The 23,484-nt window shown below is 46.3% G+C and overlaps 2 protein-coding genes across 18 annotated transcripts; both read right to left on the reverse strand.

Annotated features, from left to right (window-relative positions):
• Window positions 1-461: 461 nt before the first annotated feature.
• On the reverse strand, window positions 462-11,326 carry LOC125717715 (serotonin N-acetyltransferase-like). 10 transcript variants are annotated; one of them, XR_007384591.1, is made up of 6 exons: window positions 11,126-11,326; window positions 7,796-8,066; window positions 6,916-7,070; window positions 6,260-6,600; window positions 4,934-5,050; window positions 462-1,291 (listed from the first exon to the last, which is right to left on the reverse strand). XR_007384591.1 is itself a non-coding variant. In XM_048990941.1 (5 exons), exons 1-4 carry the CDS (start codon window positions 11,171-11,173, stop codon window positions 6,295-6,297), a joined length of 780 nt encoding a protein of 259 aa, XP_048846898.1. In that variant the 5' UTR covers window positions 11,174-11,326; the 3' UTR covers window positions 462-1,291; window positions 6,260-6,294. The 10 variants fall into 10 exon arrangements, 9 of the variants coding, with proteins under 9 accessions (XP_048846898.1, XP_048846896.1, XP_048846900.1 ...); XM_048990941.1 differs by lacking the exon at window positions 4,934-5,050; XM_048990939.1 differs by lacking the exon at window positions 462-1,291 and having other exon boundaries at window positions 4,023-5,050.
• A 1,212-nt stretch (window positions 11,327-12,538) lies between these two features.
• On the reverse strand, window positions 12,539-22,760 carry LOC125717714 (fas-binding factor 1 homolog). 8 transcript variants are annotated; one of them, XM_048990932.1, is made up of 29 exons: window positions 22,621-22,760; window positions 22,493-22,520; window positions 22,377-22,418; window positions 22,180-22,255; window positions 21,981-22,038; window positions 21,849-21,899; window positions 21,453-21,609; window positions 20,761-20,841; window positions 20,236-20,253; window positions 19,892-20,020; window positions 19,684-19,816; window positions 19,050-19,180; window positions 18,716-18,812; window positions 18,163-18,633; window positions 17,920-17,988; window positions 17,685-17,770; window positions 16,538-16,578; window positions 16,015-16,125; window positions 15,616-15,923; window positions 15,421-15,528; window positions 15,195-15,334; window positions 14,786-14,904; window positions 14,550-14,672; window positions 14,234-14,419; window positions 13,947-14,123; window positions 13,608-13,745; window positions 13,409-13,505; window positions 13,069-13,193; window positions 12,539-12,800 (listed from the first exon to the last, which is right to left on the reverse strand). In XM_048990932.1, the coding sequence occupies exons 1-29, from the start codon at window positions 22,621-22,623 to the stop codon at window positions 12,714-12,716; spliced, it is 3,390 nt and encodes a 1,129-aa protein (XP_048846889.1). In that variant the 5' UTR covers window positions 22,624-22,760; the 3' UTR covers window positions 12,539-12,713. The 8 variants fall into 8 exon arrangements, with proteins under 8 accessions (XP_048846889.1, XP_048846894.1, XP_048846886.1 ...); XM_048990937.1 differs by lacking the exon at window positions 20,236-20,253; XM_048990929.1 differs by having other exon boundaries at window positions 21,849-22,038.
• Between the last annotated feature and the right edge of the window lie 724 nt (window positions 22,761-23,484).

The raw sequence follows: 23,484 nt of genomic DNA on the forward strand, positions 1-23,484 counted from the left end.
ATGATTACAGTTGGTCTGTATTAGGGATGGGCATTTTTGATCATATTTCATTTCGAGTAATAAACAGGTTTGAGAAAGGAGTACTCGATTAATCGGGGGTGGAGTTTAAGCAAGGGGCGGGGCGTTTGCGTCACAGTATACAGTAAACATTTAAAAGAAATAACAGCATGAGGTGAAGCTGAAGCGCCTTTTCTACATGACGCATTGTATATAAAATTAATCACATAGCCTAGATACATAAATATGTAAATGTTATATTACAAATTGTATTTATCTACACAAAACGCACGTGAGCTTGAACTACGTGCCAATCATAAAACAGTGGATGCGCTTCTCCCGTTACTTTAAAACAACGGCAACTGAAGCCCCGCAACCCCCCCCCCCCCCCCCCCCCACCAGACCCACTCTCTCTGGTCAGTTACCTTTTTATGTTTATAAAACAAATAAAACACACATGATACTCTGCTTTTCAGTTATTTTATTCAAGTGTTATTTTTAACAAAACAATTTTTATTTCAGCAGCATCACAACAGCTGTGGATCAAAAAAGTTTTCTGTTAAAGTTTAATATAACTTCAAACAACTGTTAAGTAGCCCATAGCCTAACAAAAATTAGAAGCCAGCATAATTTGGCTGTGTAAACTTAAAATAAAAATAGCCTGAATATTTTTACCACATTTTTATAAAACTTAAAGATTAGGTAACATAACTTTTCTTTCAAAATGATCAGTCGGTAAAGGTAAATTTATAGGCGCCATAAAGCCGGCATAATTTAACTATGCTGCTTAAACTTAAAACAAAAACAGCCTGAATAGTTTAACATGCATGGCTAAGAAAAATTAACATAAGGACGACATATTTTTATTCAAAAAGATCAGTCGATCTACGCGCTCAGATGAAAGCCGAGTGCGGAGTCTACAATTAGACCAGCGGTGGAAAAAACGCGCTCAGCAGGCACAGAAGTTGCAGGAACAGCCAGGTACCACTGGGCAAGGGTGCTTAGCTTTGCAAATCGAGACTCATTTACTTTCCACCACAATAAAGGATCCTGGTTTACAGAGATGCATGGCTCCCTGAAGTAGCTTTCGATTTCGGTGTCATGCGGAGAAACATTACTCATGCCGTAGTCCTCGCCGAAAAGAGTGTCGAGGGCCGTTGCTGAGTCGGCTTACTTTGTATGGGTCTGACGGGATTTGGGATTGTCTCGCAAAGCTGCTTCAGATTCTCTTTTACTCTCTCCCGAAGCTCCGTCTCAAGAAACTTGAGATGTTTGTGTCTTGGATCCAAAGCTGCTGCAATCAGAGGCAGATACACTTTCTCAGCATCCTCACCAACTGCAACTATGCGCCGTTTCAGAAATTCGGCTACGGCATTTTTAAATTCAGACACTCTTGGAGACTCACTCCTCTGTGTGTTTAAATGTCTATAGTGATGAGACTGTGTGTGATCGGATAGACCATTGAACTGGAAACGTGGGTCTCACTGCACATTGTAGTTGTGGCACACTTAAGAGACTTGAGAACAGGTGTCAGTTCTTCCACAGTCTCCCAGTGCTCATCTTTTAGGTCAAGTGTCCTCGCATCTGCAAGTTTTGTAACACTGCGATCGGATAGAACAGCACACATAGACCACCTCTGTTCCAAAAGGCGTTCGAACATGTCACACACCGAATTCCACCGCGTGCGACAATTCTGAATAAGCTTATGGTCGGGTATATTTTGTTCTTGTTGTTTCTGCCTTAGCGCGGCTGTAGCTACTGTGCTGTGGTGAAAATGTGATACCAAGCGGCTACTTGCAGCTATTACATTTTTTACAGTTGCAACATTGAAGCCCTCATTGATTGCAAGCTGCAGGGTGTGTGCGAAACAGGGCACTGATTCTCAAAGACTTTGATTTGCCAGAACCATGTTAGCAGCGTTGTCGTGCACACATGCCATAACTTTTTCAGACCTTAACAGCCACTTTTCTGTTACATCTTTCAGGTAGTTGCCAATGTTCACAGCTGTGTGTCTTTCTTCGAAACCTCGCGTCTCTTATACTGCGCTGTGAATTTTCCATTCATTTATGTAATGACAGGTTAGCGTCATATACGATTCGGTGGTTAGCGAAGTCCGCGAGTCCGTAGTTATTTTAGTGAACAAGCGCATTTTTCGTATAGAGCATCAATCCTTGCAGTGACCGTTTTGCGCGATGGGACAGTATAGTGGGGCTCAACGTAATTCATTAAACGTTTAAAACCTTCGCCTTCAACAAAGCTAATAGGCAGCAAGTCTTCTGCTGTCATTTCTGCTATTAACTGCGTCATCTTCTCTGCCCTGCCTTTGTCGCATCTCTGTCTGATGGTGAAATCTCTTATGCTCGTCTGACTGCTGCTAGTGGCATCGGTATCATCTGCTTTTTTGTGTTTATGTGCAAGATGATAACGCATCAAACTCGTTGTGGAGTTGTACACGAGTGTGGTGCTGCACATCTTACACTTGACTTTTTTCACCAAGTTTTTCAAAGTGTTGCCAGACATCGCTGCGCACTTTAGAAGCTATTTTCGCTCTGTTCTCCGGTCTGGTCTCTAGACCGCAACTTCTCACAGCCGTAACCAATCAAATATCAGACTACCGCCTAAATACCAGCATAACCAATCAGAAAGAATGAAAGTAGTTTAATTTAAAAAAATTGCATTTTTAGAGCCAATCGATCGTCATTTTCATGCTCTATCGTCGCTGATGGGTTCGAGCAATCGATTAATTGAGTACTCGTGCACATCCCTAGTCTGTATACGCTGCAAATTCGGCACATATTCGCCTGACCATATATTTATGATCAGTCACTTACCAGATGTGCAGCTGAAACTCTAAGAATCTGAGCAAGATCGATCGGAAGGGGATCCGGTCAAGATGTCGCTCAGAAATTGCCACAGATCTGTAAACCGGATCTAACTTGGTGTTTTTTTGGCACAATGGACCAATACTGATCCATTATTTCCAGATCTGGCCCATATCTGCACCAGAGTCAAAAGGTAAATTCAGTGAGGGATCAGTGAGTGACTCGGTGAGCTAAATCTCTATGGCTGTAATCAGGCAATTGTGGGTTCAAGCCTCGGTCCCCACAGAGGATGCTGACCCTGCACTGTAATCCCCGAGCTACAGAGAGTAAGGTGTAGCCATTGAAAAGAAGCATTTCAATACACTAGCACTAATGAGCCGGATTCACACACATGCAACCATTCCATCAGGGCAGGGGCTCGAACCAGGGACCTTCTGCTCATGAGTACAGAGACTTAACACACTGACATATGCTAAGGGAGGATCCTGGGGCAGAACTGGTCTGCAGTCAATCTGAAAAACATGAGTCTGAGCCACATTTAACAGAACCATACCTTATTAGCAGACGCAAAGGTACATTGGAATGCTTCTCGTCACTGACCCCATGTTATTCTCCATAAACTGGGCGATTTCTGAACAACATTTGGTCCGGATTGGGTTCAGGCTCATCTTGTGGGGTAATCCCCCAAAGATTCTAAGTGCATCAAATACACATCTGGCAAGTGACTGATCATACACATATGGTCAGGCGAATGCACGCCGGATCCTCAGAACGTATACAGACCAAATGTAATCTTTTCATACTCTAGACAGATTCTGGTGTAGACTCTCCTGCCTGAATGTCAATGGCACCCAGACTTAGGGAGATGCAGGTGGACCTGACCCAGAATCAGTTGCTATGTGGTGAGAGAGGCTACTCATAGTATTTAGTTAGCTGACTGTGATGAGCTGTTAAGTTACTGTTTTTAACAAACATGAGTAGCTAAGATAAAACGCTGAGAGACTTGTGCTATAATTTCATAACAAAACAATAACAATATTAATTTTCTCATATGACTTACTGGCAGTATTTCGGTTACTCGGTAGTATTTAGGCTAAATAATAGTAGCATAACTGAACTATTTCTGAACTATTTAATGCCAACAGGAAGTGCTACTGAATGAGTTGGTGAGTGAATCAGAACGAATCTTATAGGTGCCCCCCCCCCCCCCCCCCCAGCCAAAGAAGTACATTCTCTCATCCCGAGTGCCTTTGCTTTGAATAGGAATTGTTACGGTTTTGGGGGGGCGGGCAATTCATCTAATTTAAATGCCTAAGATGTTCTCTACTGCTTTTATCATGTTTGATGCTGTTTCTTTACACTCACGCTTTTCTTCATCCAGGTCCCTTGAATGGTGTTCAAGATGAGTAGCAATCACACATTCCTGTCACTGGGTGTGGAACAATAACATGTAATGGAACTAGTTGTGGCTGCATGTGGTACAGAGTTTCTCAAAAACAAACACGTGTAGCTAGGAGTTTATCAGCCCATTTTCTGAATAAATGCCTGCATTACTGGTTCCTGTCCTCTCCCTATTGTCCAACTGACCTTTATAAAGCACATGACTCATGCTGCTAGCACAATTGTTTATGAGCATTAAATGATTCGCACCAGCAAAATGCACGTTATTGATAGAGCAATGGGCTAAAAACCTGCAAACGCACCTCAGCTCGGCCTCACTATATTCACTTTCCATTTTTTCCTCTCTAAATGGGTTTATAACACACAATAGATTTGTCTATTCAATTCCAGACAATTTGCATAGTGCATTTTCACAACCTTACACTGTCTGTCTCAAAGCACTTTACATGACCCCTGCCCAAAGCCCCCCAGCGAGTAAGCCAGAGGTGAGAATGGCAAGGAAAAATTCCCTAGAAGGAAGAAACCTTGTGAGAAACTTATCTTCTAACCCTGACTTAGTTAAACCAACCTTGTGATTCAGGGCCCAAGCAAAGCGTCAATAAGCGTGTAGCCAGTAAAGCTGTGGAGGGATAATTTGTGCTCAATATCCTCTGGATTCATTTACGAATCCAAAGTGTGGGAAGGATGTTCCTGTTTGATACGAGTGGCGATACCTGGCATGGGAATCTCTCTGCAGGGCTGTCAATAGATTCATCTCCCTGGTACAGAAAAGAAAAACTCAACAAGGCAGCTGGAGGTATGACGTGACGATGGCGGCCCCATTTATCCATCTTTCGTAAAAAACAAAAAAAAAGATTTGAAATGTTTTAGTATTGAATCACGACTGCAGGAATATATGCATGAAAGTGCACTGCATTTACAAAAGGAAAAAATAATTGATCTTAAAAGCATTTCATAATTATAAGGGCAGGATCTCATAATTATGACAAAAGTTAAGTTATCGCTTAGTTATCAGTTGATGCTAACCTGGGCTACAGGATAAGACTGGGCAGCGATGGCACTGTATGACAAATGCATAAATAAATGCATAAAACAGTACAGAGGTAAATCAGAGCAGAGAAGGACAGTTCCTTTATTTTTTCAAGTTTGCCCCAAAGGGTTACTTAAAGCCATTCAGTTACTCAGTCTCCCCCTGAGAGCAGAGGCACTGATTGGGGGTTTAGAGCAGCGGAGATGGTGCTTAGAGCATGTTAGTACGACACAGATGTACCTTCAATCCTTTCGTTTATCTTTTTTTTCCTTATTACCACCGTTGAATGAGAGGGTTCTGTGTCATAAGCACAGTTATACCGCCCAGATACAAGACCCAGACGTAACATTGCAACTATGGATTTTAAGTTCCCTTTATGCTGCCACAAACACAGGCCAGTTTGTACGACTACAAAAGTGCACAAGTGATAAGTTCAGTCGTGATACGTGTGTACTACAGAAGAAAAGGTGAGAAGAGTACATGGATTTAAACTGTGTTCAGTCTGATAAGGCGGACTTTGATAAACAGGGTTATCAGAATAGTTTGGAATTCAGAATCAAGACTATCGATTTTGGGATATTCTGTAGTAGCTCCAGCAGAGTGTCGTGTTAGGGATACAAAGGTCATTGGTTCAAATCCCAGGAAATGTGCACAAATTGTAACCCTGCTCTTTACCCTAAGTTGATTTGAATAGAACGTGTCAGATAAATGAGCATGACTTACTCCTAGTCTGTTTGCATGAAACTTTTTAAGAAAAAGAATCTAATGAGTAATCAGCATCATATTCTACACATATGAATGGCCCCACAACCCTGACTAGAGTAAGTGGTAATAAGATGGATGTAGAAATATTTCTCAAGACGTTGCGAATTTATAATGTGTTATTTGATTTCATGGTGAGGTGTCTGTCCTTCGTGCATTTCTGCCTATCTGCTTAACAGAGAGAAACACTAAGCTTTAAAAATCAGTATTACCGCCCATCTCAGCAAGTAACTGCCCCCCTCATTACCATGACAACCAGGCTCATTCTTCTTTCCCAGCTGTTTAGCGTTCACTGTCCCGCCGTGTGATGGACGGCTCCCCGATGGGCCATTCCATCTCGATGAATCTCAGGGGGCCCTTGGTGATTTCGCATGGCCCTATCACCTTGAAGCCAAACCGGAGATAGAAGGACACCAGGAAATCCTCACACATGAGCATGGCACTCCGCACATGTGGCAGACCTTGTAAGTACTGTAGATAGCGCCAGAACAGCACAGGGCCCTTGCCCTGCTTCCGGAAGGCCTGGTGCACCGCCAGGATGTGAATGTGCACTGCTGTGCCGTGGGGCTTGTGCAGCACCATCGCCTCCTGCAGGTGGGAGGACTTCATAATCATGACTTAGAAACCACAAATAAGCTAGCAAAAGGTGGCTAAGCTAGACACCTAACTAAAACATTCCTGGTTCAATTAGACTCATTATCTACATTCTCCATTCATGTTCTTTTGAAACTCCTACAGTTAAAGCCAGTAATATTTCTGCTTGAGTACATTTCCAATCATTTTCTGTGCCTGCACTGCAGTACATTTCTGCAATCCTAAATTAAATTGAGGCTGATTTAAGCGACCCCCTAAATGCAGACAGCACATTGCTGCACAACGGTCCGTAACAGAAACACGCCATACCGGGGTTAGCCTCTCCTGGTCCCACAAAGATCCTATGATGAAGGCTACCAAGCGGCCCTCCTCGAACCATCCCAGGGAGAGCTCAGGGCATACAGTGAGGAAGTACTGCACCTCATCCAGGCAAAGTGGGCATTCTCCCGTCACAGAGATGAAGGCTGAGATACGAGAAAGGGAATACAGTACTGTCAGAGAAACACGCCTGCAGAATTGCTCCTTTACGATGTGCAGCATCCATTAAAGTCATGACTGAAAAAGGTATAAAGGTGAAATGCTGAAATATCACAGGACGTTTTTGACCAGATCAGTCTGAAATGTATACTCTAGCATCATGTCCAGGCTGTACTCCAGTCTTGTTCTCAGTGCTTCCAGGGATCGGATATGAAGCCCCCCCCCACCCAAGTAATCCTGAGTAGAATTAGCAGTTCAAAGATGGATGGATGGAATGCACGGAAAAAATGTCGCAAATAATGAACAAGTAATATGCAGAACAATTACACTGTAAAATGCACAGCATTTTCATCAAATGTATGTAAATTGTCCATCCATCCATTCTCTGTACCCACTTCTATCCGGAGTTGCAGGGGTTCCGGAGCCTATCCCAGAAGCTACAGGTGCAAGGCAGGGAACAGACTAGTGTGCACACACACACACACACACACACACACACACACACACCACAGACTTGAACCATGGTTCCAGAGCTGTGAGATAACAGTGCTAACCACTGTACCACCCTTCAATGTTATTGTTTTTTCTAAAATTCACTGTATAATAATGACAGCATTTTTTTTTTATTGGTAGCAGTTCTATTTTATACCAGGTGAGCCATTTGTACTCTACGTAAGCAGGATTAAACAGGAGCGAGTTCTGGGCGGCTCACCTTCCTGTTCGATTTGGAACACGCTGAGGGCGTCCTGCGGGCCGAGGCTGCGGAACTCGCTGGCCGGCAGGGTGTGGTGGTGTTGGAGGCTGGGCGAGGTGTCAGGCGGTGGCTGCGCAGGTGCGAGCAGGGGCGGGGTGCCAGGCGGTGGCTGCGCAGGTGCGAGCAGGGGCGGGGTGCCCGCCGCCGACATTCCCGACGTTTCAACTCCGCTCCCTCTGCACGATGCCGGCTCCTCCGGAACGACTCTGCTTGTTGTAGCTTTCTGAAGCTAGCGCGCGGATAAATAGGACACTTACGAGCATGTTCAACTGACCGCCAATTATGTGTTATTATTTGAGGCCTGACAGAAATGCACATTTGCATTTAAATGACCAGCGATAATCTGTATCTCACCAGGAGGGTTGTGGCAAGTCAGTCTTAGTCATGGCTATGACAAAATATTCAGTAACGTCACAGTCCTACACTCTGCTGTTTAAATATTTGTTAATATTTTACAGATCTGAATGCAGCTCACCTTTGGTTCAGTTCACCAACTGGTTGTGTAATAAATTTCAGTTCAGAAAAGACCCACAAACCACTGATAGCGTAAGTACTGAATGTTCTTTGGCCTTTGAAACTGCAATATTACTCAGTGATCATCATCTATTCCAAAATGCACCATGTGCCAAAGATTTACTGCATAGTGTAACTGCACCTTGCAATATGCACAACGAATGTGGGAAATAAAATAGAGAAGTTTTTGGTAGCCGATACGGACTGGTTTAAAAATACTTGGATTGACCATAATTCCGATCTTTGGTACCACTGATAACAACCTACTCGTCGTTTTCATTTTCTATTTATTTATTTTTGCACATTGGAATACAGACGTCCTCTACTTACAAACTTTCAATTGTTGGAGTTAGACTCCACCGAGTCCGTTGATGAGGAAAAGATGCATTCGTGAGGCAAAGGATGGTTGTAAGTCAGCTCTCTTTATTTGTTGTACAGATCGATCCGGGAGCCACCCTCAGATGCACAAAAGTACACACCAAGGGAAGCTCAGCTCCCTGTTGTCTGTGTCTAACTTTTATACCCCGTTTAGGGCGTCTACTGTTCTTGTTGGTCTCTTTCCAGTTGACGTAACATATAACTATTGTTTGGACATTGCTGGCGTTAGTCCCCACACCCGTTCCCTTTTATCTTATCTTGTTATGTTGCAATTTAGCAGCGTCAGCGACCCCCTACCTTGTTATGTCCCCGCAGGTCAAGTGTAAGCTTAATGTCACCACGAGCCTGTCAATGTACCTTCTGCTTTCCGGAATTTACTTACACTACGAGGAGGGCTGGAGCCCCCCTTCTCTTCCTGCCTGTGTTCCAGTTTGTTCCCCTTTCTCAGTGTGACAAAGTTTAGCACGCAACCTAGCCCCCCTTCACAACTTATGAACTTTCAGACATACGAACAAAGAGGATTGTGTTCATTGGGCTCCCATTTCCTGTTGGCAACATCTATAGTTCTTTGTACAAACGCTCCTTTAATTACGAATGAGATACGTTCCGAAGGGCTGTTCGTAATTTGAAATGTTCGTAAGTCGTTATTCAACATCATTTTAAGGGTATACGCAAGTACAGAGAACTAGGATACTAGGAGTACACGCGTTATGCTGCTGCATGGTGTGAGTAGCGGCCAGAAGTCACACTAGGTGGAAATGGCACGCAGAAAAGAAAATTGATGTTGCGGACAGGAAATGGGAGCCCAATGAACACAATTTGGACTTACAGTCCTCTTCGTTTGTATGTCTGAAAGTTTGTAAGTTGAAAGTTCGTAAGTAGAGGAGCGTCTGTACTTGCGTATACCCTTAAAATGATGTTGAATAATGACTTACGAGCATTTCAAGTTACGAACAGCCGTTCGGAACGTATCTTGTTCGCAAGTAGAGGAGTGTCTGTAATTGAAAATGGAGCAATTAAATGATTAAGTAATTGTTTACTCTGGTTCCCTTATTCACTCTTTATGGACAACGCAACATATGTTGATATAAATAGATGGCATGCAGATTGATTTTTTGCATACGGGGCATGAGTGGAATAACTGAAAACGGAACAATTAAATGCTTAACTAATTGTTTAGTCCCTTATTCACTCTTTGTTGACAACGCGACATATTTTGATATAAAAAGGTGGCATGCGTAAAATTAACTGCAGGGCAAATACTTTACCATATTGTGTACATTTGTGTATTGTCCATTTTGCAGCTGAAATTAGTGCACAACTGGTCTGGACAACATCCCATAGCTGCTTCTGTGGCTATTAAAGCTTGAGTAACAAAAAGACGTCTACATTTTAAGAAACATTGTGTGACATTTCGTTAGCCGATACCACTATATAATAAAGAGACCGGATAATCCATGTCACTTTGAGCTACTTCAGATTTTTCAACCTACTTTAAACCGAATGGCTCCTGTGCTTGGCTGAATAGTTAAATTTTTCTTGCGCTTTGACTGGTTTGTTTCCTTGATTGAAAGACTCATGCAGCTGTTTCACATTAACATTAGTGACACATGCATGATTAGGAAACTGACCAATCAGTATGCAGCAAGAACTCTGTGCTTAAATATAATCCAGATCCTTTTGATTGAAATGCTAGCTAACAAATCTTGTGCTAGCTGAAAGTGTCCTCCCTGACATGGATTATCTGGCCACCCTATTATATAACATTAACATTATAGCCTAGCCTGACTAATTATGATGCTGGTCCCAACTGGACATTTTGAAAGTGTCTGTCTGATTCATGCATATCCATTAAAACAAAACGAGCATAATGACAGCATGTAGCTGGCTTTTAAAACTGAAGCGATTTGAAATCGTGATTTTAGCCAAATGTGAATTAATACCTTTGACTGACCGTTTCTGTTTATTTAAATTTCTTTAGTTTTTCCAGAAAATGCTATGCACATGGAGACCTTAAACTCTTTTAGTGTGATTATTTTATGTTTATAATTGGATATTTAATGTCATGGGATCTCACGCAAAACTTGAAGGACTATTGTAGGGTAAATCACAGACAAGGCCCCTAGGGGCCTCTACCACAGGGGTCAGTAACCTACTACAGTTCAGAATCTTATTAAGAATTAAATCGTTATATTAAAAAGCTTATTTTAAGGGCACAGTTGGTTTTAAGATATGCTTACCTCACGTTAGATTATTGTATTGTAGCGCCGGTGGGATTTGCACGTTCCAGCATGCTGCGCGAGTAACTGTAAATTAATCCTTCTTGTGTTCTGTGTATATCTTACATGAACCATGTTCGATCCTCACGTATCCTTCGTTATTGTATAAATTACCCACCTCTGTGTGTACCTTTCTGTCCAGGATCTGACCAACTTGTGAGTCCATGTTACGGTTGCTCCAATGGTCGTTAGGTGTCTTTGATAGTTCTGTTAAGAAACTTCATAAAGGAGACTTGCTCCTTTCTGCCCGCAAGCCTTCTGCTTATTCACTGCCGCTGCTACGATGTCTCGGTCCGCCCGTTATGGGAGTATTTGAATATGTCATATATGGAAGGTGCTAGGTAAGACACGTGTCCTATTTTCAATGTTATTTATTAACTTTGTTTTTAATGCGCAGAGTCGTTTCAATGAAACACAAGTATTAGACAATGTGCGCTAATGGCCCGTGCTGTCAGAGTCAAATCTCTGGTTTCGGGAGGAAAAAAAAGATCCCATCACATATTGTCACATACCCCCTTTTCGTGGATTTGGCTACTCTATTAGGTGTTACTTCTGCAGCAAGCGGCGAAAACGTATAACAGCTCCGAAATCTTTTCATGATTGCGTAGTAACAGGAGGATTTTTTACGCATCCTTAGTTGAAGGCTGTTTTTTCAGTGTTTCATTCTTATAATTCCACTTCATTGTTTAATGATACTTGTGAACTTCTCAGAAATAAGTACAAAGAATACATGTAGACCTACGTGTATTGCCGAAGGCAAATAACTATCCAGAGCCAGTTCGGTAAGACAAGGATTTGCACACACAATACAAACTAACTTGTATGAATAGTAGAGTCTCCCCCTGCTGGCATTACAATAATATGGCCAAATGTTACTTGAATCCATATTACGTTAGTCATGCTCCGCATAATAACGTTTCTATCAGCGAAGCACCACACATTCGTCGGTGGTGCAGTAAGATTATGACGGAGCAAACAAACTCCTATCGCCTAGTGACGTCATAACGCGTTACGTGTTTGTGGCGATGCTGGTGTGAACAAACTTACTACACAGCCAGTCCTATAAAAGTGTAGCGCATACAATTATATACAGTACATAATACTTGATAATGATAATAAGCAACTGTTACTGGTTTATGTACTTACTATACAGTACTTTTTACAGTACTAATCTACTTAAAAAAACGTTACTGTAGCCTAGGTGTGTAGTACACTAACAACGCGTTTCTTGGAACATATCTCCGTCGTGCGAGGCGTGACTGTATTACATCATCAGGAAGGAGGGGGGCATGAATACCCCAGTCTGGGTACCCCAGGAGATTCTGGAGGCTCAGCACTGTGTAGGGGCCCCTCACCCCACAATGTGACGTTGAGGGCCCCCACTCTGGTCCATAATTCTTCAGATTAGAAGTGCCAAACAAAGTGGGGCGGGGGGCAAAGTCACACTTAGGGGGCCTACAATTTCTAGCTATGGCCTTGGGTCATGGAATCTCTACACGCAAATATTAAAATATTAAAAGAAAAAGATGCATCTCTTACAACAGTTTTTAATTCATTATAGGAAAGACGATGGTCTTACCATTATGCTGTGTGACATGAAATAAAATGCAGCTCAAAAGAGGAGATGGAAAAGACAATGTTGGTAAGAAATTTGTGTATATAATGGGTTTATTATATAAAACATGGTCGTGCAGGTGCCCAGGCGGTCAACAGGCTGTGTGAAAGGCAGGATGATGTGGCGCTTTCTTCAGCGTTTCCAGGAAGATCTGCTCATCCAGCAGGAAGTCCCGGTCCTGTATGGATCAGGGGCGGTTCTGTCACTCTCACTCAATCTGGCCACTTGTATAAAGTCGTACAGGCAGAATCTCAGAAAAGCCTTATGGTAACATATCTGGATGTGGGGGGGGGCGGGTGGGGGGTATGGCCACAATAGATCCAGAACAGGAAACTAAATGCTCAGGTGTCTGCTGGAGCTCAGATGTTCACGCAAAGGCGCGTGAAACATGGCCTGGTTGGGACGATCGTCGAGTCACGGTAAAAAGTGCGACTGTGAGATGGTACCTTTTCCGCCGTGTGCCTGAGGAGGGCAAGTTTTAGGTGAAGCTCAGGAGCTGCTGTCGGGCTCAGGAGGGCTGTAGACTGGGGGGGTAATGTGGAGGGAGGCAGACCCAGCGCTGGAGCCACATCTAACAGGTAAAGGGTGTGTTAGCCGGGCCAGAACCGCACCACACATAACGATATATTACAGTATGTGCGTTAACACACTGCACAGAGAGGCGTTACATCAGAACTGCTGACCTTCTGATTGGTAGAGAGTGCGTAACTTAACAAAGATGGGAGATTTCACAAATTTAAAGTTGCTGGTATGTACGGATGAGAGAGAGGCTCTATGTGACCGTACCTGTGAGGATGGGGGCGGCAGGAAGCTGGGGGCTGATGGGGAGCCCTCGCCTCAAGTGCTCCACCTCCTGGCGCTGTTCTGCTATGTGCTTTCGTTCCTGCAGGGTAACAAACTCACCTTTATCTATAATAGCCATTTTCCTGGCTACACAAAATCAGCCCCCACACCCATTCTCAGGCCCCGCCCCACGGACTCTTGCCTGGTTCAGGAGCTGCTCCTGGCTCCGCAGCCGCTCCACCTGGGTGCGGATGCTGCTCAGGCGGGTGTGGTGCTCCTCCTCCACCCGCCGCGCCTCCTGCAGAGCTCTCTCCCCCTCCTCGTACCTGTCTGAGGCCAGCTGCCACAAGGGGGCACAATTTCTTTTCAGTTCATTTCAAATTTTAGCTTGAATTACTAAGACTGATTTGGGATGATGTACAGCATCATTGTAAATGTGTGTTAAGTTAAAATGTTAAGGGAAATTTGATAAATCCTTCAGTGCACATGGCTGTCAAAGAGCGTCACATGACCGGGAGATGGGGTCGTTGCCATGACGAACCTTGCTGAAGGCCTCCACCTCCTGAGCCCGTGTCTTGAGGTGCAGGGCGGCTGTGCTCAGCTTCTCCTTCTCCCTGTCCAGCTCCGCCCTCTGGCGTTCCAGTTCCGCCTTCTCCTTGGCCGCCATCTCCTCATGAAGCCGCAACTCTCCTGCACGTAGCTTCAGGTCGGCGTGCTCCTGCACGAGTGGGGGGTGGGGGTGCGTAACTGCTGAATGACAAACGCCACTCACCAGCGAGAAAATGGCAAAGTTTCGGGAAGGTGGTGTGATGCGGCCCAGCCCACTACCTGGGCCATGCTGATGATGGTGCCCTCGCGGTGGGCATCCCTCTCCAGGGCCCGGCTGGCTTCCCGCTCCGCACGCTCCTGCTGCAGCTTCTCCTGCGCATGCAGCTGCGCCCACTCGGCTGCCAGCCTCCGACGCTCATCCGCACAGCGCTGCATCACAGCCTGCTGCTCCTCCAGCAGGGCACTCTGGAAAGATGGAGAAGGGGGTGAAGCGAGTGAGGTGGCTGGACCTGCAACAATCTGGAGCATGGTGCAATGCATGAGCCTCAGGCTCCACCCCCTGAAAACCCACATCCCCTGCACAAGCTCCACCCACCTTTGCTTTTTCCAGCTCCTCCCTCTCCACAGAAAGGCGCTGCATTAAGGCCCGCCTCTCTTCCTCCAGCCCCCTCTGGGCTGATTCTGCCTTGGCCTGTTCTCCCGACACCCTCCATCGCTCCTGACACAGGCACACATGGGCTTGACATGGCATGTGCGTGACACCAACACGGGATGACCTCAGGACCTCACAGGCGTCCCAAAGCACTGCCCCTAGTTCCAGTGACCTCTGACCTTTTCCAGCTGCCTCTGTTGTTCCGCTAGCTGCATGCCCATCCTGTCGATGACCTCCTTCAGCCGCGCACGTTCCTCAACCATGTGGCTCTGCTGCTGGTCTAGCCGTTCCTGCAGAACTTGCATATGGAGCAGTGAATTATAAGAGGCTGTGTTCAAATTGACCACCAGGAGGCATAGTGTTTAAGGGTCTGGAACTGTGATCAAAAAGGTAAATTCTGGGTCCTGAGCTTAGCACCTGCCCTGAATGCGACATGACACATGACAGGCGTGGGGGCATCCAGTCACTTGGAAGTGGACGTGTTTTTAACGGAAAGCAATTCTGAGCAAGTATCCCAGATACTCCGCAGTAACCAGTAAAACTGAAGATGGCTTTGGGTGAAGTGGACGAGCTCGCGGCCTGTCGTACCTCGGAGCTGCTGGTCCCTGTGCCGCGCGCCCTGCTCCAGTCCCTGTGCCGTGTGCTCATGCGTGCTCTCCACACGTGAGGACAGCTCGCCCAGCCGCCGGGAGAACTGCTCCATCTGATCGATCACCACTGTCAGAGACCTGCACGCGGACAGGGGGACTGCGTGTGTAGCTCAGGCATGCTGTGTGTGTGTATGTCTGCGTGAGAATGTTTAGGAGTGTCTGACCTGGTCTGAGACGTCGCGCTGGTCACAGCGTCGATCTCCTCCTCCTTCAGCTGCTTCAGCCTCTGCACCTGCTCCTCATGGTCCTTCTTCATCTCTAGGATGGATCTCCTAGCAAAGGGGAAAATCCAAGATGGCAGACGATGCCACCAGGCATGGCCATGCAGACAGCCCCCTGTCGGCGTCCCGGCTCCGTACCGCTGCAGTTCCCGGAGGCGCTCCACCTCGCGGTCCCGCTCCTGCTGATTCTGGGCCAGCCGGCGCTGGTATTGCGCCTGCAGCTCGGCCCGCTCCTGCTCCGCCAGCCGGGTGACACTGGCCAGGCGCTCCGCCAGGCCCTCGCTCTCCTGCCGCATCCGCACCTCCCTCTCGGCCGCCGACTCCTCCAGCATCTTCACCCTGGACTTGTGAGCCGCTTCCATGAGCTCGGTGTCCTGACCGTGCCTCTGCTGCACACTGTCCAGCAGCATCTTCAGCTGGTCGCGTTCCAGCTGCAGGCTCCGCACCTGCCACCGGGGGCACCGTTCAACGACTGTGAAACGGCCGCATACACAAACCCATGAGCAAGCTAAGCAAGCCCCACTGGGCATTCCTTACCTGGCCTTCTAGCTGGATCATGCTGGTTTGCAGGGACAGCTCCCCCGCCTGCTGCTCCGGTCCCTTCCTCTGCACGGCGCCCCCTGTCCCCGGCAGTGGGGACTGCAGCAACTATCAGAATCAGAACTCGCATTACTGCCAGTGTGTGTGAACGTACCAGAATTGTTTGCAGTTCACTGCCGAACATGAAGAATTGCAAGACATTGCACTACATGCAAAAAAAGAGAAAAGACTACAAATAAGGGAATATAGGTTAACATTAGACGTCTTAAAAAGTCTAAGTGGAACACGAGAACTAATGCAAAAACCATTTTATTGCAAGTTGAAAGGATATCGCACATATTCTATGAAGGGAAGGTGTCTAAAAAGATGTCAGTAGCTAAAAAGACAGAGAAACCTGAGAAGGAAGAGTAAGATCTGACACCCGGCAGGCTGCCTGGAAGCTGATCAGGGAAGCGTGGAACGGGTACGACACTGACACATTGTCTGGGGGACGAGGACGGCCGGTTTTAAACAGGCTTACCTGAATGGGTGCACTGTTCCCCCCCATTATCTCGGGTGGCACTGGAAGATACAGAAGCTGCATTCACTATTACTATTCAATGGGCTGACTGTTATCGTGTTCCAAGGATGAATATTACCAGAGGTGGAAAGTTCAGATCCAGAGAGTAGAAACCCAGACCGACCATAGTACTCTGTGACAGCGACTTTTTACACTCAACTGGTTGGTTCAGTGGGAAAACAGGATTCCAGTTCTGTATGGGGAGTGTTCGCTGCTATGACAGTGGTGGATTGCGAGGGAAGACTGGGTCCCGTATTCTTCTGGTGAGTGAGGGTGCTGCCTAGCTCGAGTCCACGAGTCAAGCCCACTTGACCCAGAATCTAATAGGGTGGGGCTCTTTGATCTGATTGGAGACTGCCTCTTTAGGTAGAATGTCCTGCACGTGCTCACTGGGAGTCTGCACAGGGTATGGAAGCCTGTAGCGTTCACGTTCTGTGGTACTACTTGATAAAAGGGTGCCTTGGAGAAAGATCGGCACTAGCCGATTTTGTTAAGTTCACTTTAAAATTCCACACTGCTACTAATGTATATCTCTGGCTATTTGCTGAAGTAAGTGAATTCAAGGGTACATTTAAACCAAAGCATGAACACGAAATGGCATGATGACTGAACAACTGCCACCGTGACAATGAGGTCTGCATACCCTACACTAAAGAAATATGATGCACACTGTACAGATAGGCCTACACTGTAAGGTAGCTGGCTCATTAGGATGGTAATATAGATAGCAACAATTCCCAGCTACCTGTATGACTGACAGTTGGCAGTGTGGACCGGCGGCAGTGTGGACCGGTGGCAGTGTGGACCGGCGGCAGTGTGGACCGGCGGCAGTGTGGACCGGCGGCAGTGTGGACCGGTGGCTAGCACTGTTACCTAATTTCCAAGGCTGGGAGTTTGACTGAGGGTTAGGGTTAGATTTTTCTTTAAAGGCCAAACCCGTTTCCAAAAACATATAATTAGGCTAATTAGCACCTGAATGCCTGTGGCGTGCATAACCCGGGAGCGGAATGTCCCTCCCGCCTTGTGCGCTAGGCTGACTGGGACAGGATCCAGACCCGTCTACCACTCTATACCGGATAAACAAAGGGAAGATGGGTGGATGACTTACCAGGTTTGGGTAGGCCCTCCTTCACTGGACTTGAATGACGAGATGGAGTGTCTTGCATGCTCGAGGTCTCCCATGGCAATGAGGAACTGATGGGACAACAATGAGCAATATCTAGATACATTCAGTTCATTCACATAATAATAATAAGCCTGCTGTTCCCTACATTAATATTTTAGGGTTGAGGGCCATATTGTCTGATTTACAATAGACCTCCCCGTTAACCCTTGTCTCATACCTCGATTCCTTGGTAGGTACAGCGTCTTCCCCTTTCCTCCTAGGAGTTGGTGGTGACCTGAGTTTACTCCTAAATAGGGAATTACGTTCATTAGAAATCTCTCCAACAGAAGAGGGCATCTTGTGTCACGTGACCTGCAATTTACTGCAGCTGTGGTTTTAGCTTTTCCATTTTGTCAGAATTTTTAGGTTGGATTTTGAAAGGCAACAAATGCAAAGCTTGCGTTGGCCGAGCCAAGCCTACGTGAGGAAGGAGTCCAGGTCCACCTCATCGCCGCCACCCTGGGGGTCTCGGGGCACGGCCGCCTTGGCGGCTGCAAGGTTCTTCTTCCGGGTCAGTGCTCCTGCCAGCCAGTCTTTGGCCTCCTCGCTAGCAGGAGCGTTTGGTAGGGGCGGCTTCCCGTCAGATGAAGGGCGCTCACTTCCCTGCGAGGCTCCCATTGGCGGTGGGGCTCCCTGGCCACCATTCACCTCTGGATCCTCCTCCTGCTCCTCCGGATCCCGGCTAAGGCCTAGCCAATCAGCGGCGGGGTTACTGGGGCGTGAATGAAGGGGAGGGGCTAGTCGCGGCTTCTCCTCCAGCATTTGGCTGTCGTGCTGAAGCGTTGGCCTACTGGCTGCCGGCTTGCTGTGGCGCTTAGCAGAGGGAGAGCCAGCGATGGGGGATTTGGGCTTCCCCTCTGGCGACCGGCTGCCAGTCTCCTCTGCTGAAAACCTGAACGTGAGGGGAGAGGCGCGTGACCAATGGTACCTTCAACTGCAGAGGTGAGGACCTTCGAGAGTAAAGTCGGTCACACCTGACTGACTGCCTTTGTGACTGCCGGCTCTCTGGCGTGGAGACCACAGTGGGCTGGTAGGAGCCAAACGTGAAGTCACCGTCCCCAAAGGCAGAGTCTGGGGAGAGGGCACACACCACGGCATTACATCATGCGTAACCCCCACACCCAAGATGATTCAGAATGGAACCCATTTAGTGCCGCATACACAGAATAACCGAAGCCAGTGTTTCCCAACCCAGTCCTTGAGGACACAGACAGTCCAAGTTTATGCCCCCTAAGGACCGGCTTGGGAAACACTGACGTAAGCAACCAAATATAGCAGGATGTGAACTCTGGTGGTAAATGCTGCTACCTTTGGCAATTGCTGGCTTCTCCATAAGTACTTCCTTCTTCTCGCCAGTAGGGGGGCGCTCAAGCAGGCGTGGAGATGTCCCCCGGCCCAGAATCTCATCCAGCCTAGTTGTGACCAGCTGTGGGGGCTCACTGCATGGAGGGGGGGGGGGCAGGGACCTGCATGCATTAAACTGGTAAACCCAATGGTTAGTCGGGGGGGGGGATTCTGCTGTTATACCCTTGAGGAAGGTACTGAACATATTTCACTAAAGCACCCATCTAGGTCAATAGGTTCAATTTGTAAGTTGCTCTGAGGAAAAGCAAAGAAGCAAACAAAATATGCAGAACGAGGGCAGGCCCTGTAACGACACATTATGTAATACGTACTAACTCGACAGAATGTAACAAATTCAATGATAATAACAATAATAACAATGATAATGGTGACAATAATAGGAGGATGCAATATAAAACTACAATGTAGTCTATAAATGTGTAACATTTTGTTGAGTCATTACATAATGTGGTGTTTTTACGTAATGCCTTGTTACATGGTGTATAAACAACACATTATGTAATAACATTGCATTATGTGAAGAAAATGTGTTACATAATGCTGCATTATTACATAATGCATTGTTACAAGCCCACACCTCGGCCTCTTGTGGGGCAGAATTCCCCCCTTCCCCTTTGGACTCTCTCCAAAGCCCAGGGCGTCCATCAGGTCGTCCTCGTCCTCATCAAACGTCAGCTCGTTCCGCTTTCCGGGAGCCCGGCTCGGTGAGGCTGCAGTGGGACGAGTGGTCTTTCAGCCACCTCTGGTCAGCTCAGGAACACGGGGAGCGCGGAGCCATCACTCACCCATCTCTCTCGCCTTAATGACGGGGGACTCGGACACAGGCAGACCTCTCTGCTCAGAAACGGCATCGCTGACGGCCATCTTTGTTTCCTTTCTATCGTCCAGTAGATCAGCCAGTGGGTCATCAGTGTCTGCAGGAAGTACACGTCCAGGCCAGATCACAAGGGAAGGCTGCCTTATGCAGCGGCCTAAATGCAGTGTGTATCCTTACCATCCCCCGAACAAAATACAAAAATGCTAAAGCTATGATTGAATCAATCGGATTGAAAAGCAGGATCGTAAAGGGAGATGAGTCACATTTGAGCATCTGCTCCACATCGTTCTACATTTAACATTCCTCAGGTACCTTTTTTGTCCTCCTCATCTGACGCATTGCAGAAAAGGGGAAGGAAAGGCCATAGTTAATGGCGTATGACACTGTGAAGCGTCACACAGCAGGGATAACTAGACAGAGCCCAAGAGCTTACGCACCGCCAGGGTCAAGCGATGGCAACTGCCCGATATGGATCAGCACACCTGGCCATTACACCCACAGGGACCTTCATGACGTCCCATTCTAACTCCATAGGCATCGATGTGGAGTCGGTCCCTGAAAATGCCTATGGATTTAGAATGAAGGTTCCTGTGGGTGTAACGGCCAGGTGTGCCAATGCGTTTGTCCATGCAGTGCCATTAACAAGTCGATCGTTTCGACCAATCGTATCGCCGTGTTCCTCCCCTCTCAAAATGCGACCATCGCGGAAGACAGAAACCCATGTGGGATACAGGACTGAGCTTCTGGCCAGTGACAGTGGTTTTTAATGAGCGGCTGTGGCCAAGGCGAGGTTGCGAGAGGCAGCGGAGCGGCGAGCGGTGCAGAGAGCCCTCTTACCGGCGAAGGTGAATCTCTTATAGCTGTGTGTGGCGGCCGCTGGGGCGGAGCTGGGCTTTTTGGCATCGCCGTTGGGAGAGTCTGCCAAATATGACAGAGATAATGTATGGAATGGAGACGCAGGAAAGGGCGCCTTCAGCTGCATGGATACTTATACGAAGGCCTTCATATGAAGCGCTACAATACAGTGAAATACAGAACATCCATCCACCCATCTGTAACCGCAGGGGGTCCGGAGGCTCAAAGGCAGTGAACAACCCACCACAGGGCACACAAACACACACCAGTCACACACCAGTCACTCACACACCAGTCACTCACACACCAGTCACTCACACACCAGTCACTCACACACCAGTCACTCACACACCAGTCACTCACACATGTACATCATCCAGCAATTTGGCAACTCCAATTAACCTCAGCATGTTTTTGGGCTGTGGGGGGGAAACGGAGTACCCAGAGGAAACCCCACGATGACACAGGGACATGCAAACTCCGCACACGTGGAGCCAAGACTTGAACCCAGGACCCAGAGGTGCAAGGCAACAGGGTGAACCACTGAACCTTCCATGCAGCCCCTCATACAGAATGTAATAAATTAAAATTAAAGAACAGAGGTGCATTTGTTCCATTTAAATGCATTTAGTGCAGTACCACGTAGCCACCAGCAGGGGCCCTAGATCACTAACCAATCACATGTCGCGGTTCCAGTGCTCCACCCTCCACCAAGTGGGCTGGGTCTTGTTTAGCTCCTCCTGCCCCTGAAGCTTTAGTGGTGGCTGGTAGGGGAGCGGAGCTCGGCTTCTTCTTTGGTGCAAAGAGGTCAGCATCCATCTCATCCATGTCCTGCGGCAGAGTAGCAGGAATAAGCAGTCAGAAGCCAGAGGGTTTGTGCTAGTGATGGGTCGACAGTATTGTGTTCACACGCAGAACAGGGATTCTTCACTGCAGCTCATTGGAGCTAGGCTAAAATTAAATAGTGCGATGTCAGACTGATCCAGCAGGTGGCACTGTGGTTAAGAAATAATGTAACAGGATGTTTTTTCCTAACCTATGTAACTGCTGCACATGTAATACCTGCCTACCTTTATGTTCTCCAGGAGGGCTGCTGGATCAGCCTCCGACACATCAGAAGCCTGCCAGACCATGAGAGCCCAATTAGAGAAAGAGAAGCACCATTTTACTCCGTACAAAGAAGATAGCAGATCTAAGCACACCTCATCCTCGCCGACCTCCTCCGCCAACTTACTAAAGAAGTCATCATCCAGTAATGACCTGAAAAAACAAACATTTAAAAAACTGTATTTTACTAGTCGCTTGTAAAACGCCATTTTAATTCGGTTAAATATCTTTCGTCATATTCGTTATTTATAGGAGCCCACCCAGCCCACCATCCCAATGTTAGTTTCCTCTCACCGCTTCCCACTACGGGACGTCAGGACGCCGCTCCTGCCAGAGACACGAACCGCGGGCTGAGTCCTAACTGGAGAGCCTATTCAAAACAGAGACCAAGAAAAGATATAAAAATTACCGTGATGTATCTAAGACTTAACAGTCAAACATTTAATCTGTGTATTTATATGCTTACTGGATTTAGAAGAGACAATACATACCATCGTCCCCCAACAGATCACCCAGTACATCATCGATGGAGCCTGGATTAAGGACCATGTGTTATGTATGTACTGATAATACCTAATCTATGCAGTTATTACAGCAAATCACTCACCTTTCAGTCCTTTCTTCTGTTTTAAACTCTGCCGTTAAAAAGTACAAATGAGAAGTTAACTAAAAATTGTACAGCTACTCTATTAAATCCGTCTTGCACATTTCTGAGAACAAAAATGAATCACTCACCATTTAGTTAAATAACGAGGGAGCAAATTTGAATCAGAGAAACTGAAGCGTCGGTCAGTCACCATGGGCAACCGGTTTATGCAAAAGACCAAAAGGTTTTCGCTTCAAGAAGTTAATAGTATGTAGTACATTGTCAAGTTACAAGAATGTTCTCTAAAAAAATATCGTGGGGGGTCACAGTTTGTACAAATTTTCTAAATTAAAACAAACCACTAGCACTCTCAGACCAGGAACAAGCTACATGTGAACTTCCGGTTTGAAAAAAAAAACGAAAAGAATTTTGGGTACTGTAGTTCCTAAAGAAAGACCGCAGTGGAATTTTAATTAATTGAATGTTTGTTTGTTTGTTTAAGATGTTTGTTAATTGTCATCCAATACACATATTTATACATAAACACAAACGCTAAGTGGAGTGGAATGCTTTTATTACAAGTACATACCTAGAAATAATGGTAAACGCTGCACCCTTTTTCATTGTCATCGTCGCCAGAGGGCAGTAGCACTTTACACATAACGATTATCGTTAAAATACACACAAAGTGAGCTCGCTCTCCATTTGTCACCCATACAGCTTGAAATGTACTTTCCGTTGTGCAGGTTTATTTTTTCTTAATAATAAATGCGTTTCCGATGCATTTTTTTTTTTTGCCCCACTAATGGTGGCTGAAGATGTTTTTTTTTATTATTTTATTTTTATCAAAATACAGTTCTCAGGGAAAGTCTTGAGACGCTATCTTATTTCAGTAAAAATATTGCAAATTTTTTGTTTTTGTAATGAAATCATTTCTTTATTCTTTTGCTTACCAAAACATATTTCACATTAGACACAATCAGTAGTAAACACTCACTTCAAGTGAAAATTGA

The sequence above is a fragment of the Brienomyrus brachyistius genome, chromosome 22, assembly GCF_023856365.1.
Source record: "Brienomyrus brachyistius isolate T26 chromosome 22, BBRACH_0.4, whole genome shotgun sequence".
NCBI lineage: Eukaryota > Metazoa > Chordata > Actinopteri > Osteoglossiformes > Mormyridae > Brienomyrus > Brienomyrus brachyistius.